General features: G+C 38.0%; 2 protein-coding genes across 5 annotated transcripts in view; one reads left to right on the top strand and one right to left on the bottom strand.

Annotated features, from left to right (window-relative positions):
* Positions 1-18,709, bottom strand: part of adam22 (ADAM metallopeptidase domain 22) — a 66,372-nt gene that overhangs the window by 13,024 nt on the left and 34,639 nt on the right. For all 4 annotated transcript variants that reach the window (XM_028012085.1, XM_028012086.1, XM_028012087.1 and 1 more), the window contains exons 7-16: positions 10,692-10,758; positions 10,151-10,221; positions 9,617-9,691; positions 9,135-9,206; positions 6,017-6,183; positions 5,851-5,935; positions 4,701-4,791; positions 4,569-4,620; positions 1,058-1,157; positions 792-863 (exon numbers count right to left, since the gene is read on the bottom strand). In XM_028012085.1, coding sequence (XP_027867886.1) covers positions 792-863; positions 1,058-1,157; positions 4,569-4,620; positions 4,701-4,791; positions 5,851-5,935; positions 6,017-6,183; positions 9,135-9,206; positions 9,617-9,691; positions 10,151-10,221; positions 10,692-10,758 — 852 coding nt within the window. The remainder of the gene's footprint in view (positions 1-791; positions 864-1,057; positions 1,158-4,568; positions 4,621-4,700; positions 4,792-5,850; positions 5,936-6,016; positions 6,184-9,134; positions 9,207-9,616; positions 9,692-10,150; positions 10,222-10,691; positions 10,759-18,709) is intronic.
* cldn12 (claudin 12) lies at positions 10,946-17,287 on the top strand. The gene is made up of 3 exons (XM_028012091.1): positions 10,946-11,097; positions 14,502-14,739; positions 15,526-17,287. Exons 2-3 carry the CDS (start codon positions 14,521-14,523, stop codon positions 16,336-16,338), a joined length of 1,032 nt encoding a protein of 343 aa, XP_027867892.1. The 5' UTR covers positions 10,946-11,097; positions 14,502-14,520; the 3' UTR covers positions 16,339-17,287.

Consider the following 18,709-nt stretch of genomic DNA (forward strand, 5'->3'; position numbering starts at 1 on the left):
ATCAATAAATTATTGATTTAGATCAATAATTTCACAAATCACTTCCACAGTAAGAGGTGTATTGAAGCTGATGCTGGCATGCAGAGTGCAAACATTTGTCGAAGAACAAACCACTGTCAAGACCTCTACAGTTTATTACATTTCGTTCTTTCCCTAACATTTCACTCTGGGTTGTTAGTTATAACAAATGGACAGTTTTGGACAACAGCAGGCTAATACCACTGAACTCTAGACTGAAGTGCATTTGTTTCCCGGAGTGATGAATCCAGGTTCTCTGTCTGGTATTCTGATGATCGGGTCTGAGCTTGGTCATTTCAAGAAAACGCTCCTTACCTGACTGCACTGTGACGTGTGAGATTTGATAGTTTTTCTCTGGATTTAGGGCTGGACAAACAACGACAATTTCATATTCCAAACTATGTGGGACCATGCAGACATATCCGAATGGAAACCAGGGCTAAAAGCAATAAGTGAGCTTGTTGACCGGGCGGCTTAGAGCCATCACCTCAACCCAGCCGACAGAGACCGAGAGCCAAGCCATCTCACCCAACATCAGTGTCCGACCTCACAAATCTTCTCCCAAATGAACTGTCGCATATTACAATATACAGATTACTAAATATTCTAAAAAGCTTTAACAGAAAAGTCACAGCTGTAAATATTGTTTTCCCCACAGCAGATGATTGCAGTTTTGTGCTTTGGGTCACTCACACCTGAATAACATCCTGTTTATCTTTTTTTACTGTATTTTAATAGATTTCTTGCGTCTGTCCTACTGTGGTTGGGCTCACCTCAGTGCTGCCACAGTCACACTCTTCTCCTGCCTCCAAAATGCCATTACCACACTCTGGCGGATCCAGCAGCTGCGCAGGAGAAAACAAGAGGAAAAATTTTTATTATTTCAATAAAATGTACATTAAAACTGAATGGATTCAGACAGAAACCTTGTATACAGGTGAATAGACTAAGATAATGTACAAAATTATTTCACACACCATTAGAGCTTTGTTTAAAACTTTGATTGTGTCTACATTTAGAGTTTGTGTGTGTCATTTACCTTCATAGGTTTATTAAAGAGGCAGGCTCCTCCACCACTGTTCAGAAAGTTGTGGTACTCCTCCACGTTGCAATCAGTAAACTTCTTCGGTAAATAGAAACTGTTAAATAAAAAACACACACCTTGTTAAAAGGGCACCAAAAAGAGAGCATCCACAGGTCTCACAGCTAGAGAGTTTTCCTCTACAGAAACACAGGCAGACAAAACCCTGAAACTGAATGTGTATCTCGTTTTATGAAGTCTAAAAACATCAGAGTATCACTCTTGCTTGGATTCTCCTCAGCTTTGTTGGTCCAGGTCTGCAGTTAAATGCTTCAGATCATCAAACACAGTTTATATTCAATTTATGAGAGAGAAAATCCTGATCCTTTTTGAAAACATAATCATCCTCCATATTAAATCATGACTTAAATGACTAAAAACATCTTTCTGGTTCAGTTTCACTAACCACCTATCCTGATTACAGGCCTCAAAAACCAAAAAAAATAACTTAACTAGAACCCGTTAGACAATCTGAAATAGGGTAAAAGATTTGAAAAAGCAACACATCATGCCCTGATCTAAACAAAATAAAGAATCTATCAGATCTGAAAAAGTTACAAAGCCATTTCCGAGTGTTGGGAGCAAACCACAGCAAGTCAATACTTTCCTGCCTTTAGCTGCAGTCGCAGCTGTGAGTGCTTTGAGACAAGTTTCTAACAGCTTTGTACATCTAGATACTGAGATTTTTCACTTTGCTCTTTGCATAATAACTCAAACTCGGTTATATTGGATGGAAAGCATCTGTGGACATCATTATTCTAAGTATTCCAGCAGATTCTCACTGCAGAGCGGCATTCATCTGTTATTAAAATGGACAGGAAGTGAAAACTTAGAATAAGTGAAAATGTAGACATTCTTGAGTACTAACTCACTTTTAAAGAATAACAAGACAATTAATGTTTTGGTTTCAACCAAATTGCCCTAAGGGGAGGGAAATATTGGCAGGTCTGTCATAAAGGTACAGACATTGAAAAAACTCAAAATTTATCCAACTATCCGCGCGCTCATGCACACAGAAGCTACATCCTGTGGAAACAGCATGAAACTGTTACTCAGGTTGACTAGGTCAGGCATGCAGCAGGTACTACAAGATAAATACAGGCAGTTCATTGAATACAAATGTCTGAAATACCATTGACTTGACTTTAGAGATTCAGATTGCGTCTTGGTCCATTCACAGGTGACAGGCTGAAAAGGAGAACCTGTCCTCTGTCATGAAACCTTTGGTTTATTTTGATAAAGAAGTAGAGCAGGATCTAAAGAGGCTATGTTAAGGAAGTGAACTATTGTTACACTGAAATGAGGTAAATATTGACAAATGATGAGAATGACATTGCAGACTGTATCAATCGGTTATTAGTGGACAAAAGCAAGTGATGACAAGCAGTAACTTGTCCGTGGAGAGGGCAGAGAGCTTTTCATTAGAAGTAAACGAATGGAAGGTTTTCCCCACAGATCAGCCAGTGACCGTGACTGAAAACTAAAAAATACAAAATTATCTAAATGTGGCAATTTTTGGAAGTAGTATGAAAAATACAGCAGATTATTGAGCCGTATTTGTTCATATCGTCTACACTAGAGGTGTCCAAAGTGCAGAGTCATCTGCGGTCCTTGGAAGCAGTGGCGGTTCTTGATGGACAGAGCAGCATTAGAAAGAGGGACACACTAGCAGCAGATACAGAAAAAAAATATTAGTCTATTAGTTGCACTCTGAACAAGAGCTCTGTTGCTTAATCTAAGTTTAATTCCTGTATTCTGATTGGTGGAGGTAGGAGAGAACCGCTACTGCTTGGAAGGATTCTGTGCGGCCCGCAACCATAAATAATATATGGTCCAAATTTGGCCAGCCAAGGCAGGTGGATGATGCAGATAGACTCTTTTTCTTAAGTGTGAACATTTCTAAATGCTAGCTAGGTCTCTCAAGACAAAAGAAGACAAAATAAAGTCTTCTTAATATAGAAAAAGTTGGGTACAATATAAAATCTTGTATTTACCATGATTTTGTTTTAGTTTTGATTTAATATAAAATAGGATCACAAACAACCAGATATTTAGTTGAAACCAGTGTTGGGTGAATGAAAAACATAAGTTTTGCTAAGTACAAGAAGTATTTTTAAAGACATACACTACAGCAGTTTTGTAGTTTAAGAAAATAGGAAATATTCAACACAATTTATTTTTAAATTTTACGCCCTCCTTTACATAAAGTAAACCTGTTGGGTCCTTTTATTGGCTCTACAATGACTCAGATAATCCTGAACAAATATCAAACTACTTTGTTTGCTTCATTGAAATATTGCTTGTTTACTTTTTTTGATTAGCTAATAAAACTTAAATAAAATCACATAAAATTCATTTGAATAAAAAAAAAAACCTGTTGTTGCGTGTGAATATTTTCGACTTGAAAATTTTGGCAAGTTTCTTGGACGCCACTGCTCTAAATAAAAACAGAAGCTGGAGCTGAGGTGACTGTGGTGCTGCTGAATGATATGGGAAAGGTTGAGGTGACTGACAACTTTCAGTTCCCCAGACCCCAAAAATAAAAAAAAAACAGCACAAGCAACGATAGAGCAAGCTTCTGCTCACCTGCTGTACCTTTCAGGATAGAGGGAAAACCAAAATGTATTTAAGAAGAGGGGTATACACTCACAAAAATGCAGCACAGACACGCACATCCATACGCAAAGCAAGCCTTCACAGCACAGAAATACAACTTCAAGACAATATCTGAATTTAAGCATGAAAACTGACAACACAAAATGCACAGTGACTTATTATTTACCATTTTCTTATCTTAACAAGGACGCGATAGACACATTTTGACAGCCTTATCTGGTGAAACCAAACAGCATGAACATATCTGGACTGACATCTAGTGGTAAATTACGGAACTACAACAAACGTTAACATGATACTATTGTTATTTGTTTATATATACAGCTCTGGACAAAATTAAGAGACCACAGCACTGAGGTTATAAACCTCATGGTTACTCCACCAAATATTTATTTCTGAAATCTTTCTGAGTTAAAACATTAATAATGTTGTTTCTAAATTATTATGATCTTGTTTTCTTTGCACTATTTGAGGTCTGAAAAAACTGCATCTTTTTCGTTATTTTGACCATTTCTCATTTTCTGCAAATAAATACTACATTGTTGCTTGGAATTTCAAAGACATGTTGTCAGTAGTTCATAGAATAAAAGAACAATGTTCATTTTACTCAAACATTTACCTATAGAGAGTAAAATCAGAGAAACTGATCATTTTTGCAGTGGTCTCGTAAGTTTTTTCAGGGATGTATGTGGAAATTTTAACCTCACCAGACATCACAGATAAATAAAATTAAATTAAAACAATAAAGCATGAAGAGGTTTATCATAAACTGAGAATGAGTCTAAAGTCAGCTCTATAAATGATCTCAAAAAGATCAGAAAAAAATAAGAAACAAACATTTGTTCCAACTTACCCAACGTCATCCATGATGCAGCCCGCCCATCGATCATCACACTTACATTCACCTTGAGAAAGAATAAAAAACTAGGCTTTAAGTTGTGGTTTTATAAAATAAACAAAACCTAGGTAAGGTTTCTCTGCATACCGTTGAGGATCCTCTTCTTATCAGAGAAAATGCCGATGTTCTGACCCAAAGCCTGAGCCAGGGTGATGGCCATGTCATTTGTTTTACCATACTGATGCAGACAGAGAGAAGACAGAACAGCAGGAAAAGGAAGAAATGTAAAGAAAGACAGTAGTAGTGTTAAGGAAAAAATGTATTTAGTATAAAACCTAATAAAGTTACCATTATAAACCAAAGTAATTAAAATAACTGATCTAGATTGAAAAGCAACAAAATGTTCACTGGAGTTTGTAACATGAAATATAATCAGTAATAGCAACTAAAAATGTATCAAATAGTTGAGTTTAATGTTAATTATATCATTGATGTATTAAAGTCTAGTGTGTTCAGGTTGAAAGAGCTTTTCTTTACTTTCACTCTTAAAAGGTTTGCCTTTTACAACCATGTCTTTTTTTTTTACAATTACCTACATTGTCAGACTTCTCTATTCTGGTGCAATGATTGTTTTTTATATCCTGCATGTCTGATTTGAAATGCATAAAGTCTGATCAACCATCTTCAAACTCAATTCTATCAACAAAACTTCAACTCTGGGTGTCCTGCCATATTGTTTCCCTTCACAAGCAAAATTATTTTTAAAATCCAATGTATAATAAAAACAGAAAATACAGTGATTTGCAGAAGTTTCTGTGTAATTTTACCCTTTTCCATTACAGTTATTTTATTGAGACAACACAAAGTAGTGCATAAAGCTGAAATGGAAAAAACACAATGGATAGTTTTCATTTGTATTTAGCCTCCTTTGCTGTGGTACACATCCCACTGAAAACACCATCCCCATCATGATGTGAAAATATAACATATCTTCTTGTTCTGTAATGACCTAGACAAAGTCCGATTATGAATCTGAACCAAGATCTTAAAATAGATCAAATAATTTCAGTCTGAATGTGCACCAAGCTGGACACACTCATAAAAGACCTGCAGCTATAATTCCAATTAAAGGTGCAATGATTGACTGTGTGTTGGATACAAATGCATGCCACACTTTTGAGATCTGCAGTTGTGAATTTCTTATCTGCTGAGGTTGTCGGTCATAATGTGACAAAATGTGAAAATGTATTGTTTGTTCCTTCCTAAATTGTCCTTTTCCTTGCGCGATTAGCCTCACCTCATTGACTCCCCCTCCTTTGGTGAGAGAACAAACTCCTCCCGTATAGGAGACCGCCCCCCGGTTGCTATGAAACTGGTTCCCTCTGCAAGGAAAAATGTGTTTAACAAAACAAATCTGTGCACAAAAAAATCATTAAAGTTCACTTTCAAATCAGCAGACTCACGAAAAGAGGTGAACAGAGTCACATTTCTCCTTGATGAAGTCCTTCCTGTACTTCATGAACTCCTTCAGCGTCACCATGGGGTCGTCATCGATGTTGAACTTGTTGTCCACTGACCAGGTTTCCATAGCGACGAGCACAATTTGGGTGTTGAGCTGCTCCCTGAAAATCTGAGGGAGGAAGGCGGGAAAGAGGTAAATGTGAGGTCAAAGATTAACGTCTGAAAGTCACAAAGCTTGATCTGTAGAGTCGCTGTGTGGTGGAGAAAACAGAGGGAAACAGAGAATGACGAAGCCAGACCAGCATCACAGCAGACAGACCTGGTTTATACTCATTAAGGCCTCCAGCTGCTCGTTAAGACAGAAGTCAAAGCGCCCTGTGATCCTGCCACCAGACAGCAGCACATCACAGGAGAAAGACAGTCAACAAAGACGGTCAGCGAAGGTAAAACAGGCAAAGGCAAATATTAATGCTTGTGCCTTTCATGTCTCCACAGATATTTGTTTTATTAAAGCAAACACTGGAGAAGATCAGAAAGTTTACATTGAAAGGAGACTGGCAGAAGTGATACAATTAATTTTTTCTCTCCACACAACCTGCTCGGTCAATACATTAATTTAAGAATTTAAAGTATTAGAAATCAAGCAGACAATATGCAAACATGGGAAATATTCACGCCCAGCCTCTGCTGCTCTCCCAATGTGAAAATTGGGTAAATCAATAATATAAAAACCGAAACAGGAAAACTATCTAAGGACATTTGCAGTTTTATGACAATAAAAAAAACACAATTAATTCTTTCTTTTTTATATATATAATTGCAAATGAATTGGAAAAAATAAAATTATTGAAGGGACATTTGCTGGTACCACAAAAATTCCTTTAAATTAAACTAAGACTTTTTAATTTAATTTAAAATTAAATTAAAGTTTAAATTGAATTAATTTAAATTAAAATAGTAATATATTCAAATTAATTAAAATTACATTTTAATTTAAGATTAAATAAAGTTAGTGTTTAAAGTTATTTAATAACTTTAAATAATAAAGTTATTTAATAAGTTACTAAATAACTTATTATTTAAAATAATAAGTTATATTACTTTAAATAATATAACTTATTTAGAATTTAAATAAGTTATACTTATTTATAATTCGTAAGTAACATTTACAAACAAATATAACCTATTTATATTTTAACCAGTAAAATATAAATAAGTGTTTTTTACTGGTCGGTAATCCATGACTTTCTGATTCACTGGGGTATAAACATGCTGTAACACAAAACACCAATTACTTTTAGGCACTGTCCAATTAGGCCGGATCAGGAGCTGGATGGTAAACATCCCTGTGTGTATTTTGCTAAAACATGCTGGTAATTTTACTGGAGGCAACAAACTCTGGTGGATCTGACATGACGGAAAGGACGAATATATTGGAAAGCACCTCAAGCTCCTTATTAAGTACAGTAGAGGATATGTGATGATGTGGGTCGACGTTTCTTCTAAATGCCCTGAGAGCCATTGTTGTGGTTGACATGATTACAATAAAAAGTAGGTCGCTAATGTAAGCCAATGTAAGAGTCAGCTTTGCTTGTTTCATCAGAAATGAATTAACTCTGTGGCAAGAGGATGGATTACTGCTCTGTGGGAGCAGAACATTTCTACTGGACTATAGAGTCTTTATAGCATGTGAGGGGAGAGGGCAGCCAATACAGCCCAAAAAATCATTGGCTGCCCTCTCCCCTCACTGGAGGACCTGCACAGCGACCGCTGTCTAAGAAAAGCACAACACATCACAAAGGACATTTCTCACCCTGGACATTCTCTGTTCACACTGTTGCCTTCAGGCAGAAGATACAGAGCAACCAGAACAAGAACCAACCGTCTCAGAGACAGTTTCTACCCGATAGCAATAACAAAACTAAATGCAATCAAAAACAACCATTAATCATCATAAATGATGTATGTGAGAATGTGGCTGTTCGTTTTTTGTTTTTGTTTTTTTTTTGCCAGTTGTTTGTTGATTCTTGCGTTGTGTGTGAATTGTGAGACAGTTATGTTTTGTTTTTGGGCATGTGCACCGACTGATGGCACCCTTTGAATTTCGTTGTCCTTGTGACAATGACAATAAAGATTTATCTTATCTTATCTTATCTAACAGCAACATTTCTGTACTACACTCCTAAATGTGGATCCAATTGGGAGGGAGTAACCTCTTGAGTATTATAAGATCCTTCGACCAATATGCTGTTATGTTGACTAATCCTTTGCATTGTCACATCTTCTGCTACATGTTAGATCAGAACCAACAGCTGGTTGAAGTGCAGGACACCGTGAATCCTTTCAAACACCAGGAGAGTTTTAACAGGAACGAACATGTGACATCACTGGGTCTTTTAGTAAGATAATGATCCAGTACACTTCATCAAATTACCACAGAAAAGCCTTAGTAGGCATTAAATCAATGCCTTGTGAAATGTTATAGAAGACTAAGTGCTGTATGCTCAGTGGGGGTTGTACAAATTATTAACAGCAGCATCACTAAAAACAATTACAACTCAACATCGAGTTAAAAGTTGGATTTTTTTCAGTGTGAAATCATGCCGATGCAAGAGAAGAAGATTTTAAGACTTTTCACATATTTTTAGTGCATTCGCTAATAAATGTAGCCGGCATGGTATATTCTATAAAATTCAGACTCTGGCTGGACTGTGTAACATTCAGAGTGGAAATCAATGAGTCCTTTGTGACCCCAGAGAGGTTCAAACAATCGTCTCCAAGGGCACAATGAAAAGTGTGGCCTTTGTCAGACTTCACCAGCCTCTCGGATTACAGCTGTAACCCTGCAGCCGGTCAGATTTCAGTAACGCAGCACGTGCATCACAGCTGCAGAAAAGCTTCTGCATCAGGACCGTCTGAATGCTGCTGCTCTCTCCAGCGGCAGAAATCTGACAAGTCTTAGCTGCCCGGGTTAATGGCTACTTAAATCCTTTTAAAAGGAGAGGGTATAAATGGCCAGAGTATGGTTGGTTAATTGATAAATCAGTGCAATGTGTGCTCGGCTTCTGCTGAAAGTGATTGTGGCGAGCTTTCCAAGAAGAAGATCGATCCAGTTCTTACCATGTCAGCTATATTGACCACTGTCTTAGCGTTATTGTTCGTGTGCCCAACGGAAAGACGATGCCTCTTATACTGAAGGAGAAGAAAGAGAAACGGAAAAGAGCGAGGGGACAAGCATAAAAGAGGGATTAATGTTCTAAAATCTGGCTTAAACATAAAATTTGAGTTTGCATATCTAAAAACATTTAATGTTTTCTTTATTTCACAGAAAACAATGAATGATTATGCACAATAAAATTAGGCATTTAAAAAGTAAAGCCTTCTTTGTGTGCTGTTACAGCTTTGTGAACTCTTACAAACTCTTGAATAAATATGTCCAGATGACTAAAATATACAGTAAAAAGTCAAACATCTGTAAATTATATACATGTACAGCAAGACTGATTGTAAATTATACAAACAACTCTGTTTTTTGTCATTTAAACGTCCATAGTTAAATGGATCACATATTTGGCATAAACTATAAAGGAGATGCAGCTTACCATGACATGATCATTGATCACCATAAGCTCTATGTATTTGGTCTCATCTTCTACACTGCGTGACAAACGTGGAGCCTGGAAGAACATGAACAGATTTATCATTTCTACCAGACGGACATTTACTTAGCAGTTCTCTTCCGTTGAGCCAGTGAATTTTAATGAGAAACTAAGAATAGTACAATAAACCCAGTAATACACTCATGTTTCCTGCACCACAAAAAAAGGAACAACAAATCGATAAGTTGAACTTTCAAAAGTCAAACAAGATCCGCCTGTTTTCTGTTTTACAAAACATGAGGGGCTAGAAGGGCAGAGGCCTGAACAGTTGCAGACATCTGAATATTTGTTCAAAAGACAAGGCTGGAAGGAGTCTACTCATGAGATAAATATTCCAGGAAACAGAGACAAAGGTAAGAAATAGTACAGAAAGAAGTGTTTGGGGGATATGTGTGGGCAGAGGCAGAGATATGTGCGGGCAGAGGGCTACAAATTCATTGACTTTTAGCAACAAAGACACCAAAAACAAAAACAAACCTGTCTCTTTTTTCTCCAGTGCACAACTTTGGGGAAAGGCGGACTGGGGAAAGGTGGCTCTGGTAAATCCCCTGGAAAAGAAAAATACTAATCAGAAACAGTCCTATGTATTAGCTTCAGTGTCTACATTTTATTAAGATGTAAGCAAGCATGATTTAACAAGTTGCAGTGTTTATTGTTTATTTATTTAGTCGGATTTCAGTTTTAAAGTCTTCATGCCAACACACAACCAGCAAAATGCCCAGTAAACAAAGACAATTATGAAAGTAAAACAAATTACTCTCACAAGGAATTCATGACAAAAATGTCTTGTCAGATACTTTAAACAAAACATCCGACGAGAGTAAACGTAAAAAGCTACAGATAAACAATGTAATCAGAGCTGAAAGCGTTCATATTATTGGACCCTGGTGTTTTTGTTTGGCTGGACTGGCTGTACATTCATTATTATCGGATTATTCAGCACAACACTGCACATCAGCTTATTGGAAAATTGCACATTTACCCAATAAGCTCTCCAACTATTCAGACACCCACTTACCACCAAAGAGATCACTCAGCTCCTCCTGTCCAGCAGATTTGTATATCAAGTGAATATGAAGATTGCCCTGAAAAACAGGAGAAAATAAATTCACCAAATATATATTGTCACACCCACTGAATTTTAAAAAATGGAGAATAAACATGAACTTCACCATTAATTTGCTATTTTATTTTATTTTATTAAAAACTTGACAGAGCACAGAGGACATCCAGGAAAGGGTTAAGCAAGCTCCTGTGAGTCAGCGCGCAGGGCGGAAACACCGGAAGACGTTAACACGTCACATCCTGTTTACGCTCCGTTTGTAGCAGCTTTAGTTTAGTTTGTGTTCAAGTATGTAAGACGAGACTGAACAGAAATGGCTCCACGGTCACGGTAAAACGCGACATACTTCGGGAAACACGAGGTATTTAAACTTACATTGAAATAATAAGTTTGCGTTTCATTTTAAGTAATGGTGATGCAACAGGTAGCGAATGTGATGCTAACTTTTTTAGCCGCTGGCTAATTAGCGTCCAGTGTTTTTATTAAACATAATTGTTATTGTAAGTTCATTCTCTCGGTTTGGTTAGCCGGGTGTATTTCTGAAGCTGGTAAAAGTAGGTTATAGAAAGTAAAGGCAAGATTATGGGTCGAGCTTGGTCGGTCCGGTGGCCCGTCCGTAATTACAGCCGTCTTAGTGGTGATTGTGACAGAATTATGATTTTTTTCTTTTTTCTTTATTTTTTTGGCAAACTGCTATTTGTTCAAGTTTTTGTTTTGTCATCCTGTCTGGTAACAGTAATGAGTGGGGACAATGGTTGCGCTAATCTTGATTATAATGACATTTAGTCAGAAAACATGTACCGTCAGTCAGACATACTTTTTATACAATCACATGTAATACAAAAGGCTTCACAGAAGTGATCTAAACAAGCATACAATAAACAATAATACCCATAAATGTATAACTTAGTAGGTAAAATGAAAATTATTGGAAAACCATAGTAAAAAAAAATCAACAGTGTCTTCAGAAAGGACATTCCCACAGTGAGCACCAAAATCAACAAACATTTTATTATCTCTCATTTGTCCTTCAGAGGGGAAATTTACAAACTATAATCAGCAAAGTGACAGGCCAATAGATAGGAACATAAAAAATAAAAAACATGACTCTTAACCAAGAGATTCAGCTTTTGCTTCAAAATATCTGCAGAGTACTTGAGGAGTTTAGCTAAGTTAAACTACTTATTGGGTAAAATGATACAGCTAACAATAATTTTTTTATACATGAAAGCAGGAGCTATAATATTTACAATAAACATAGAAAGGTCATAATAACATGAAGTAAACATTATATAATACTTTATTTAAAAAGTACAAAGTGCTTCACAAGATGTGATTGAAAAGCAAAGAAATATTTGAGAAGGTAAGAGAGCAATAGCAAAAAACACAAATATAAACAAATAATAAACAAACTAACGTGAAATAATGAAAACAAACATATTTATAAAGTAGTTATAACTCACTACTTTATAAGGTGTGGTAAAATGAGATTATTTATACTGTTTATTTTCTGTAAATTAGCAATGAAAATTGTCACACCAAAGCAAGTTAAATATTATCTAATAGGATGTTTTAGCACTTATGCAATTCATTCAATCTTTTTTAATCAGTGGATTCTAACAGTAAACACATTTACTCTTAAGTGCTTGAGGTTAAAATATGATTCCCTTTAATAATACTGAGTTAAGCACAATATATATATATATATATATATATATATATATATATATATATATATATATATATATATATGGTGGCGACCATTTTTTGGCCGCCACCAAAAAATGGTCACACTCTCTAATATTTTGTTGGACCGCCTTTAGCTTTGATTACAGCCCGCATTCGCTGTGGCATTGTTTCAATAAGCTTCTGCAGTGTCACAAGATTTATTTCCATCCAGTGTTGCATTAATCTTTCACCAAGATCTTGTATTGATGATGGGAGAGTCTGACCACTGCGCAAAGCCTTCTCCAGCACATCCCAAAGATTCTCAATGGGGTTAAGGTCTGGACTCTGTCGTGGCCAATCCATGCGTGAAAAAGATGTCTCATGCTCCCTGAACCACTCTTTCACAATGTGAGCCCGATGAATCCTGGCATTGTCATCTTGGAATATGCCCGTTCCATTTGGGAAGACAAAATCCATTGATGGAATAACCTGGTCATTCAGTATATTCAGGTAGTCAGCTGACCTCATTCTTTGGGCACACAATGTTGCTGAACCTAGACCTGACCAACTGCAGCAACCCCAGATCATAGCACTGCCCCCACAGCCTTGTACAGTAGGCACTAGGCATGATGGGTGCATCACTTCACCTGCCTCTCTTCTTACCCTGATGCGCCCATCACTCTGGAACAGGGTAAATCTGGACTCATCAGACCACATGACCCTCTTCCATTCCTCCAGAGTCCAATCTTTATGCTCCCTAGCAAACTGAAGCCTTTTTTTCTGGTTAGCCTTACTGATTAGAGGTTTTCTTACGGCTACACAGCTGTTCAATCCCAACCCCTTGAGTTCCCTTAGCATTGTGCGTGTGGAAATGCTTTTGCGTTCACAATTAAACATACTCCTGAGTTCTGCTGTTGTTTTTCTTCGATTTGATTTGACCAAACGTTTAAGTAATCGCCAATCACGATCATTCAGGATTTTTTTCCGACCACATTTCTTCCTGGAAGACGATGGTTCCCCACCATCCTTCCAGTTTTTAATGATGCGTTGGACAGTTCTTAACCCAATTCTAGTCGTTTCTGCAATCTCCTTAGATGTTTTCTCTGCTTGATGCATGCCAATGATTTGACCCTTCTTAAACAGACTAACGTCTTTTCCACGACCACAGGATGTGTCTTTTGCCATGGTTGTTTAAGAAATGAGGAGTTACTCATTGCATCAGCTGGGGTTAAATAACTTATTGCCAGCTGAAAGATAATCGCCTATGCAGTACTTATCCAATAGGAGGCTTGTACCTATTTGCTTAGTTAAATCCAGGTGGCGACTTTTTTTTTGGCCAGGCAGTGTATATATATAGGGATTTATACTTATTTATATATAAGTATATATCCAGACAGACATATTAGGAGACAGATAATTTCACATAATGAAAGGTCTCCAGAGCTTAGAGAGTCTGTCAAATTTCTCTCCACTTTAGTTTTGAATCTGAATGTATTATTAAAAGCTAGAAACTAGGCTGATGCTGCACTTTTTTTTCTTCAGTGACAAGAAACTAGCTCATTACATGCTGTAAATGTAATTACTAGGATTTAATAAGTAAAACTGTTTCAACTGAATGACAACTGTACTGTAATAATCACCACCATCTTAACCCAGAATAATATTTTGGTTTACATTTGCTTAACTTTCATAATCTATCTTGAATATAAAAGCTGGGTTCTGTCGCTGTCACGTTGCAGCACATAAAATTCATGTTTCTGTGTAACTGTGGCGTCTATGTGATTCTCTGCTGTGTATCGCTCCTGCTGCCTCAGACTCAGTTATTCCCACTTTGTTGGCTAATGAAATGAGAGCATTGTCACTCAGGGAGAGTAGATATTGGGTCAACTACATGCTGGTGAATAGATGTGTTATAGGGGCTGGCCCACAGCTAGGTCAGCTAGAGGCACAGTTACTTCAGCAGTAAAAGGGTCAATCAGATGAACGTTTACGTCGTTGTTGTTTTTCAGGATTTTTTAAAGCGATTGTTGGAGTTGTTCTGCTTCACATTGGAGTAACTTGTCCTGTCCCTGACGTCTTTTGCTTTTCTGATACCAGAGGCCTCTAAAAACCAGCCATGTCGTGCCGGGACATCCATGCTACCAATGCCTTCGCCTTCATCATCGCCTTTGTGTCTGTGGGTGGGATTGCCGTGGCAGCGTTGATCCCACAGTGGCGCATCACCAGACTCGTCACCTTTAATCGCAACGCCAAGAATGTGACGGTGTATGACGGGCTGTGGGCTAAATGTGTGAGACAGGATGGATATTCTGGATGTTACTACTATGACTCAGAGGTATTACTCTATACATTTTAGATTCTTTTCTGATTTCTGTGATATTAACTCCTAAAATGTCGGACAACTAAACAATGTCAATAAAAAGCAATGTCGTAACTATGCCGCCTTGTACATACGTAACCGTGTCTTTATAAAATGAATACTTTCGTCACATCACTTAAAAAAATACTATTGTTCACACAGGTTTTAAGGAAACTGTTCTTCCACACAAACCTGCTGAATTACACTAGTGAGTGTTTTCCCTACACTGCCAAACCCATAGGGGGCAGCATAGGGAAAATCTGAAACCTGTCAGCCAATCACAATCCTTCAAACCAGTTAAGAATGAAATCTGGCACCTACAGGTTCATTTGTGTCAAGAGATATATAGGATTGACTACTTTTAAATACAGAAAATAAAGTTAATAAACACAAGACAACGTTGACTGGGAAATGTGTCAAATCACATAAGTGGATATATTGATGCATTATTTGGCGCAGACTATATGTGTGGACTTCTTAATCTCTAGTTTCCAATGTACAAACACAAACAAGAAGAGTTCTTAAATCTCCACTTTGGTTTGAGTTTTTGTTAATAATAATTCTTAGTGATACTAAACGGAGTTGACAAGGTTGAAAGACCAAATCTCATAAAAATCTATTTGGTGTCCTAGCTATCCGGCTACATATGGACTAGGCCTTACAGTATATGACCTACATTAAAAATATGCTTTTGTACATTAAAAACATGTCTCGTTTTATAATCCTGAAAGAAGAAAACATTGTGTCGTCCTTTTCTTCTAGTGGTACTCCAAAGTTGACCAGCTGGATCTGCGGCTCCTGCAGTTCTGCCTTCCTACAGGCCTGGCGCTGGCCTCTCTAGCCTTGCTTCTGTCCATGTCTGGGATGTGTAAAACCTGCTGCTGCTCAGACAAGCCTGAGCCGGACATTAAGACCACCAGATTCCTCGTCAACAGTGCCGGCTGCCATCTGGTGGCTGGGACCTTCCTGTTCCTCGGGGGAGCGATCGCCATCGCGCCGTCAGTTTGGTTCCTGTTCCGCACTAAACAGATGAACAGTAAATATGCCAACATCTTCTCCGATGGGTTCGCTGTCTATATATCCATAGGCTGCTCTGGAGGATTGATGCTAGCTGGGCTACTTACATTCATGTGGTATTGCATGTGTAAGAAGCTGCCTTCGCCCTTCTGGCTGCCCCTGAACCCTGTGACTTCCTCTCCGTCCACCCAGCCTCTCACTGCCAACGGATTCCCTCCTTCTCCGGTTTATGGGCCGCAGCCATTCCCACCACAGGCGCTTCCCCCCACAGTCATCGACACGCAGCCGTTTGTGCCTCCGCATGGCTACATACAAAATGTGATGGCGCCCGCTCCTGCTCAGGTGTACATGACCCAGGTTTCTCCTGCAGATGGGTACGGATCAGAGGTGGGAGGCTCCCAGGCCTATAGCTACGCCCCGTCACAGAGCTACGCCCCATCACAGAGTTATGCCCCGTCCCAGAGTTACGCCTCCAGCTATGCCGGCCACCGTTATTCCACCCGCTCACGTATGTCGGCCATAGAAATCGACATTCCTGTTCTGACCCAGCCAGAGTGAGAGGCAGAACACACTGAAGGCCTCTGCCCATCAGGCACCATTAAGTAGAGTGCTGATAAAACTAATAGACCCTGATAGAATAATGTGAGAGCTATTTTTAGCCTCTAGATAGTTTAAAAACTCTATCCAGGTAGGTCAGGCCTGATAGTAGAAGATGAGTCGACCCAAACAACACTACTCCATGAAGGATTATGGGGTTTTTTTAAGTTAAAAATTCCTAAAACACTGCATTCAGCTTACAAAAAGGAAAGAAATATAATTTTTTCCCATGAGAAAGAAAAGCCTATGGTTCCTCTGGTTTTCCAGCTGCGTTGGACCACTAACTGAATGGGAACCAGTAGCTCAAGTTGACTAGTTCCCCTTCACTGAGTTTTTGTGTTATATATTTTCTCACTTGTTACATTCCCTTTAATATTAGGTCTCTGCTGTGGAGGTCTCTGTGATCACTACTGAACATTAACACTGACTTGCATCAACTTTACATTGTTTTCTGTAACGTGACTAATTAATTAATTAAGATTAATGCCACTGTGTCACAGAGAAGCAGCTGTTTTTAATGCACTAATATTATGAATACTGTGTCACTGTACTTTTGTTTACTGGTCTTAGCTTAGCATTATGCTTTTGTAATGTGTGGCCTTTTGTGTTGAAATTATGGCTCAAAGTGATTATTAATCTGTGCCAAATCTGCCTTTGCAAATGCAGAAATTATATAACTGTGGATCTAAACATTTGTGTCATAAACAAATATAAAAGTCTGTAATGAATGAAGCAAATGCAGAAACCAAATTTAACCTTGTTGCCTTTTGGATGCTTCACATAAGTAAGTGCTGAGCAACAGTTTTAATTGTTTTAATTATATTCTGTAACATTCAGGTCCATATAATGCTGTTGTCATGTTTTTCTACACTCTCAAAGTTTTGTTTTAAATAAATTACAAATCACACTTGTGGATGCGTTTTAATATCCTCCATCTTGGGTTAGAAATTACAAACTGTTCCTTCAACCACATAACCATGTGAAAGGTCAGAATGATGACCTCATTCGGTGAAGAAGTTGTCACTGAAGGAAGAACAAAGCCACAGCAAAACAATCGATTTGTTGTCATTTTAAAACCACATGCTAAATTGACATCCCTCCCTTACATATTGTCTCCTTTGCTTCTACTATTAGCATTTAATGACCGCTCACTTTCTAGAAAAAAATAATTTGAATGGAATTGAATGTAAAATTTGTAATTGGTTAACAATTTTAAAAAATGGGTTCACTTAATTTTTCCACATCTAAGTAAAACCTTTTGTTTTCATCAGACTTTCCTCTTGTTACCTTCTAGTGATTGAGCTGAAATTTAGAAACCTTGAAACCTTAAAGATTGTTTTCTAATTCCTCCCTGATGCCTTGACTGACTGAGTGCTATATCTATATATTTAACATAAGTCACAGTAAGTGAAGCACAGCATAAAAAATCAGCAAAATTGAAAAAGCTTTTGTCCTGGCATACATGAATTCATCCTGACATGTAGCCCATCCCCCCTTCTTCCATATTCACCCACTCATCCATTCAATCTCCCACATATTTTTCAGGTATTGCTGAAAAAACACTTAATCATAAAACATCTCTAGGACTCTAGTTTTGCATCTTTTAAAAATCTAAATGAACATTGAGAAGCCAAAACTCATACTTCCTTCTCTGTTACTACTTTGTTTTAGGGTTCAAGGTTCATTATACTCCCTTTGATTAAAAATAAAGTGTTGATGTTGGTTTTTTGTAGCATATAAACCGCCCTGAACATCTTTATCAGAGCAGGAACATCTGAATATAATACTATAGTTTACTGTGTCTTATTCTTTGTTCCTCAGATCGTCAGTCAGAGCCAATAATCCCAGTTCAAAAAGATAAACGCAGCGCACAGCCTCAGCAGGGAGGGTGTAAACGGTGGAGATTAGGGGTCGGCACAGATGGCTTTCATATGCTGGCGTAAGGAGACGCGGGGGTGGGTTCTCGGTTGCCATGGGAGACAGCACCTCAAACACAGTCTGGCGGCTCATGAATACAAAAGCAGTGAGACGTAACATGCTTTTCATTCACACCGCTTGTGAATGTGTGAATGAACAGGAGCTGGTTGCGGTGCATGAACTTGGCCCCAGGTCACAGGGAAGCCCTTATCTCCATTTTTGTTTTTCATCCTGTCAGCATCACTATTATTCCCAGTTTGTGCTCAGATAAACTGTATTTCATTTGGCACCTAATGCAACCCCCCAACCCAAAAAACGCCACCAGCCCCCCATCGGCATACTCCTTTCCAATCATCACCCTCTCATCTTCAGTGCTTGCTTTCTGCTTCCATTTCTTCCTCAGATCAACATACAA

This window comes from Xiphophorus couchianus, chromosome 3 (assembly GCF_001444195.1).
Source record: "Xiphophorus couchianus chromosome 3, X_couchianus-1.0, whole genome shotgun sequence".
Lineage (NCBI taxonomy): Eukaryota > Metazoa > Chordata > Actinopteri > Cyprinodontiformes > Poeciliidae > Xiphophorus > Xiphophorus couchianus.

Excerpts from the sequence above, each read along its gene's own strand:
- cldn12 (XM_028012091.1), top strand. The coding sequence starts at position 14,521 with ATGTCGTGCCGGGACATCCATGCTACCAATGCCTTCGCCTTCATCATC. Across the intron at positions 14,740-15,525 it reads GTTACTACTATGACTCAGAG|TGGTACTCCAAAGTTGACCA; the intron begins GTATTACTCTAT and ends CTTTTCTTCTAG.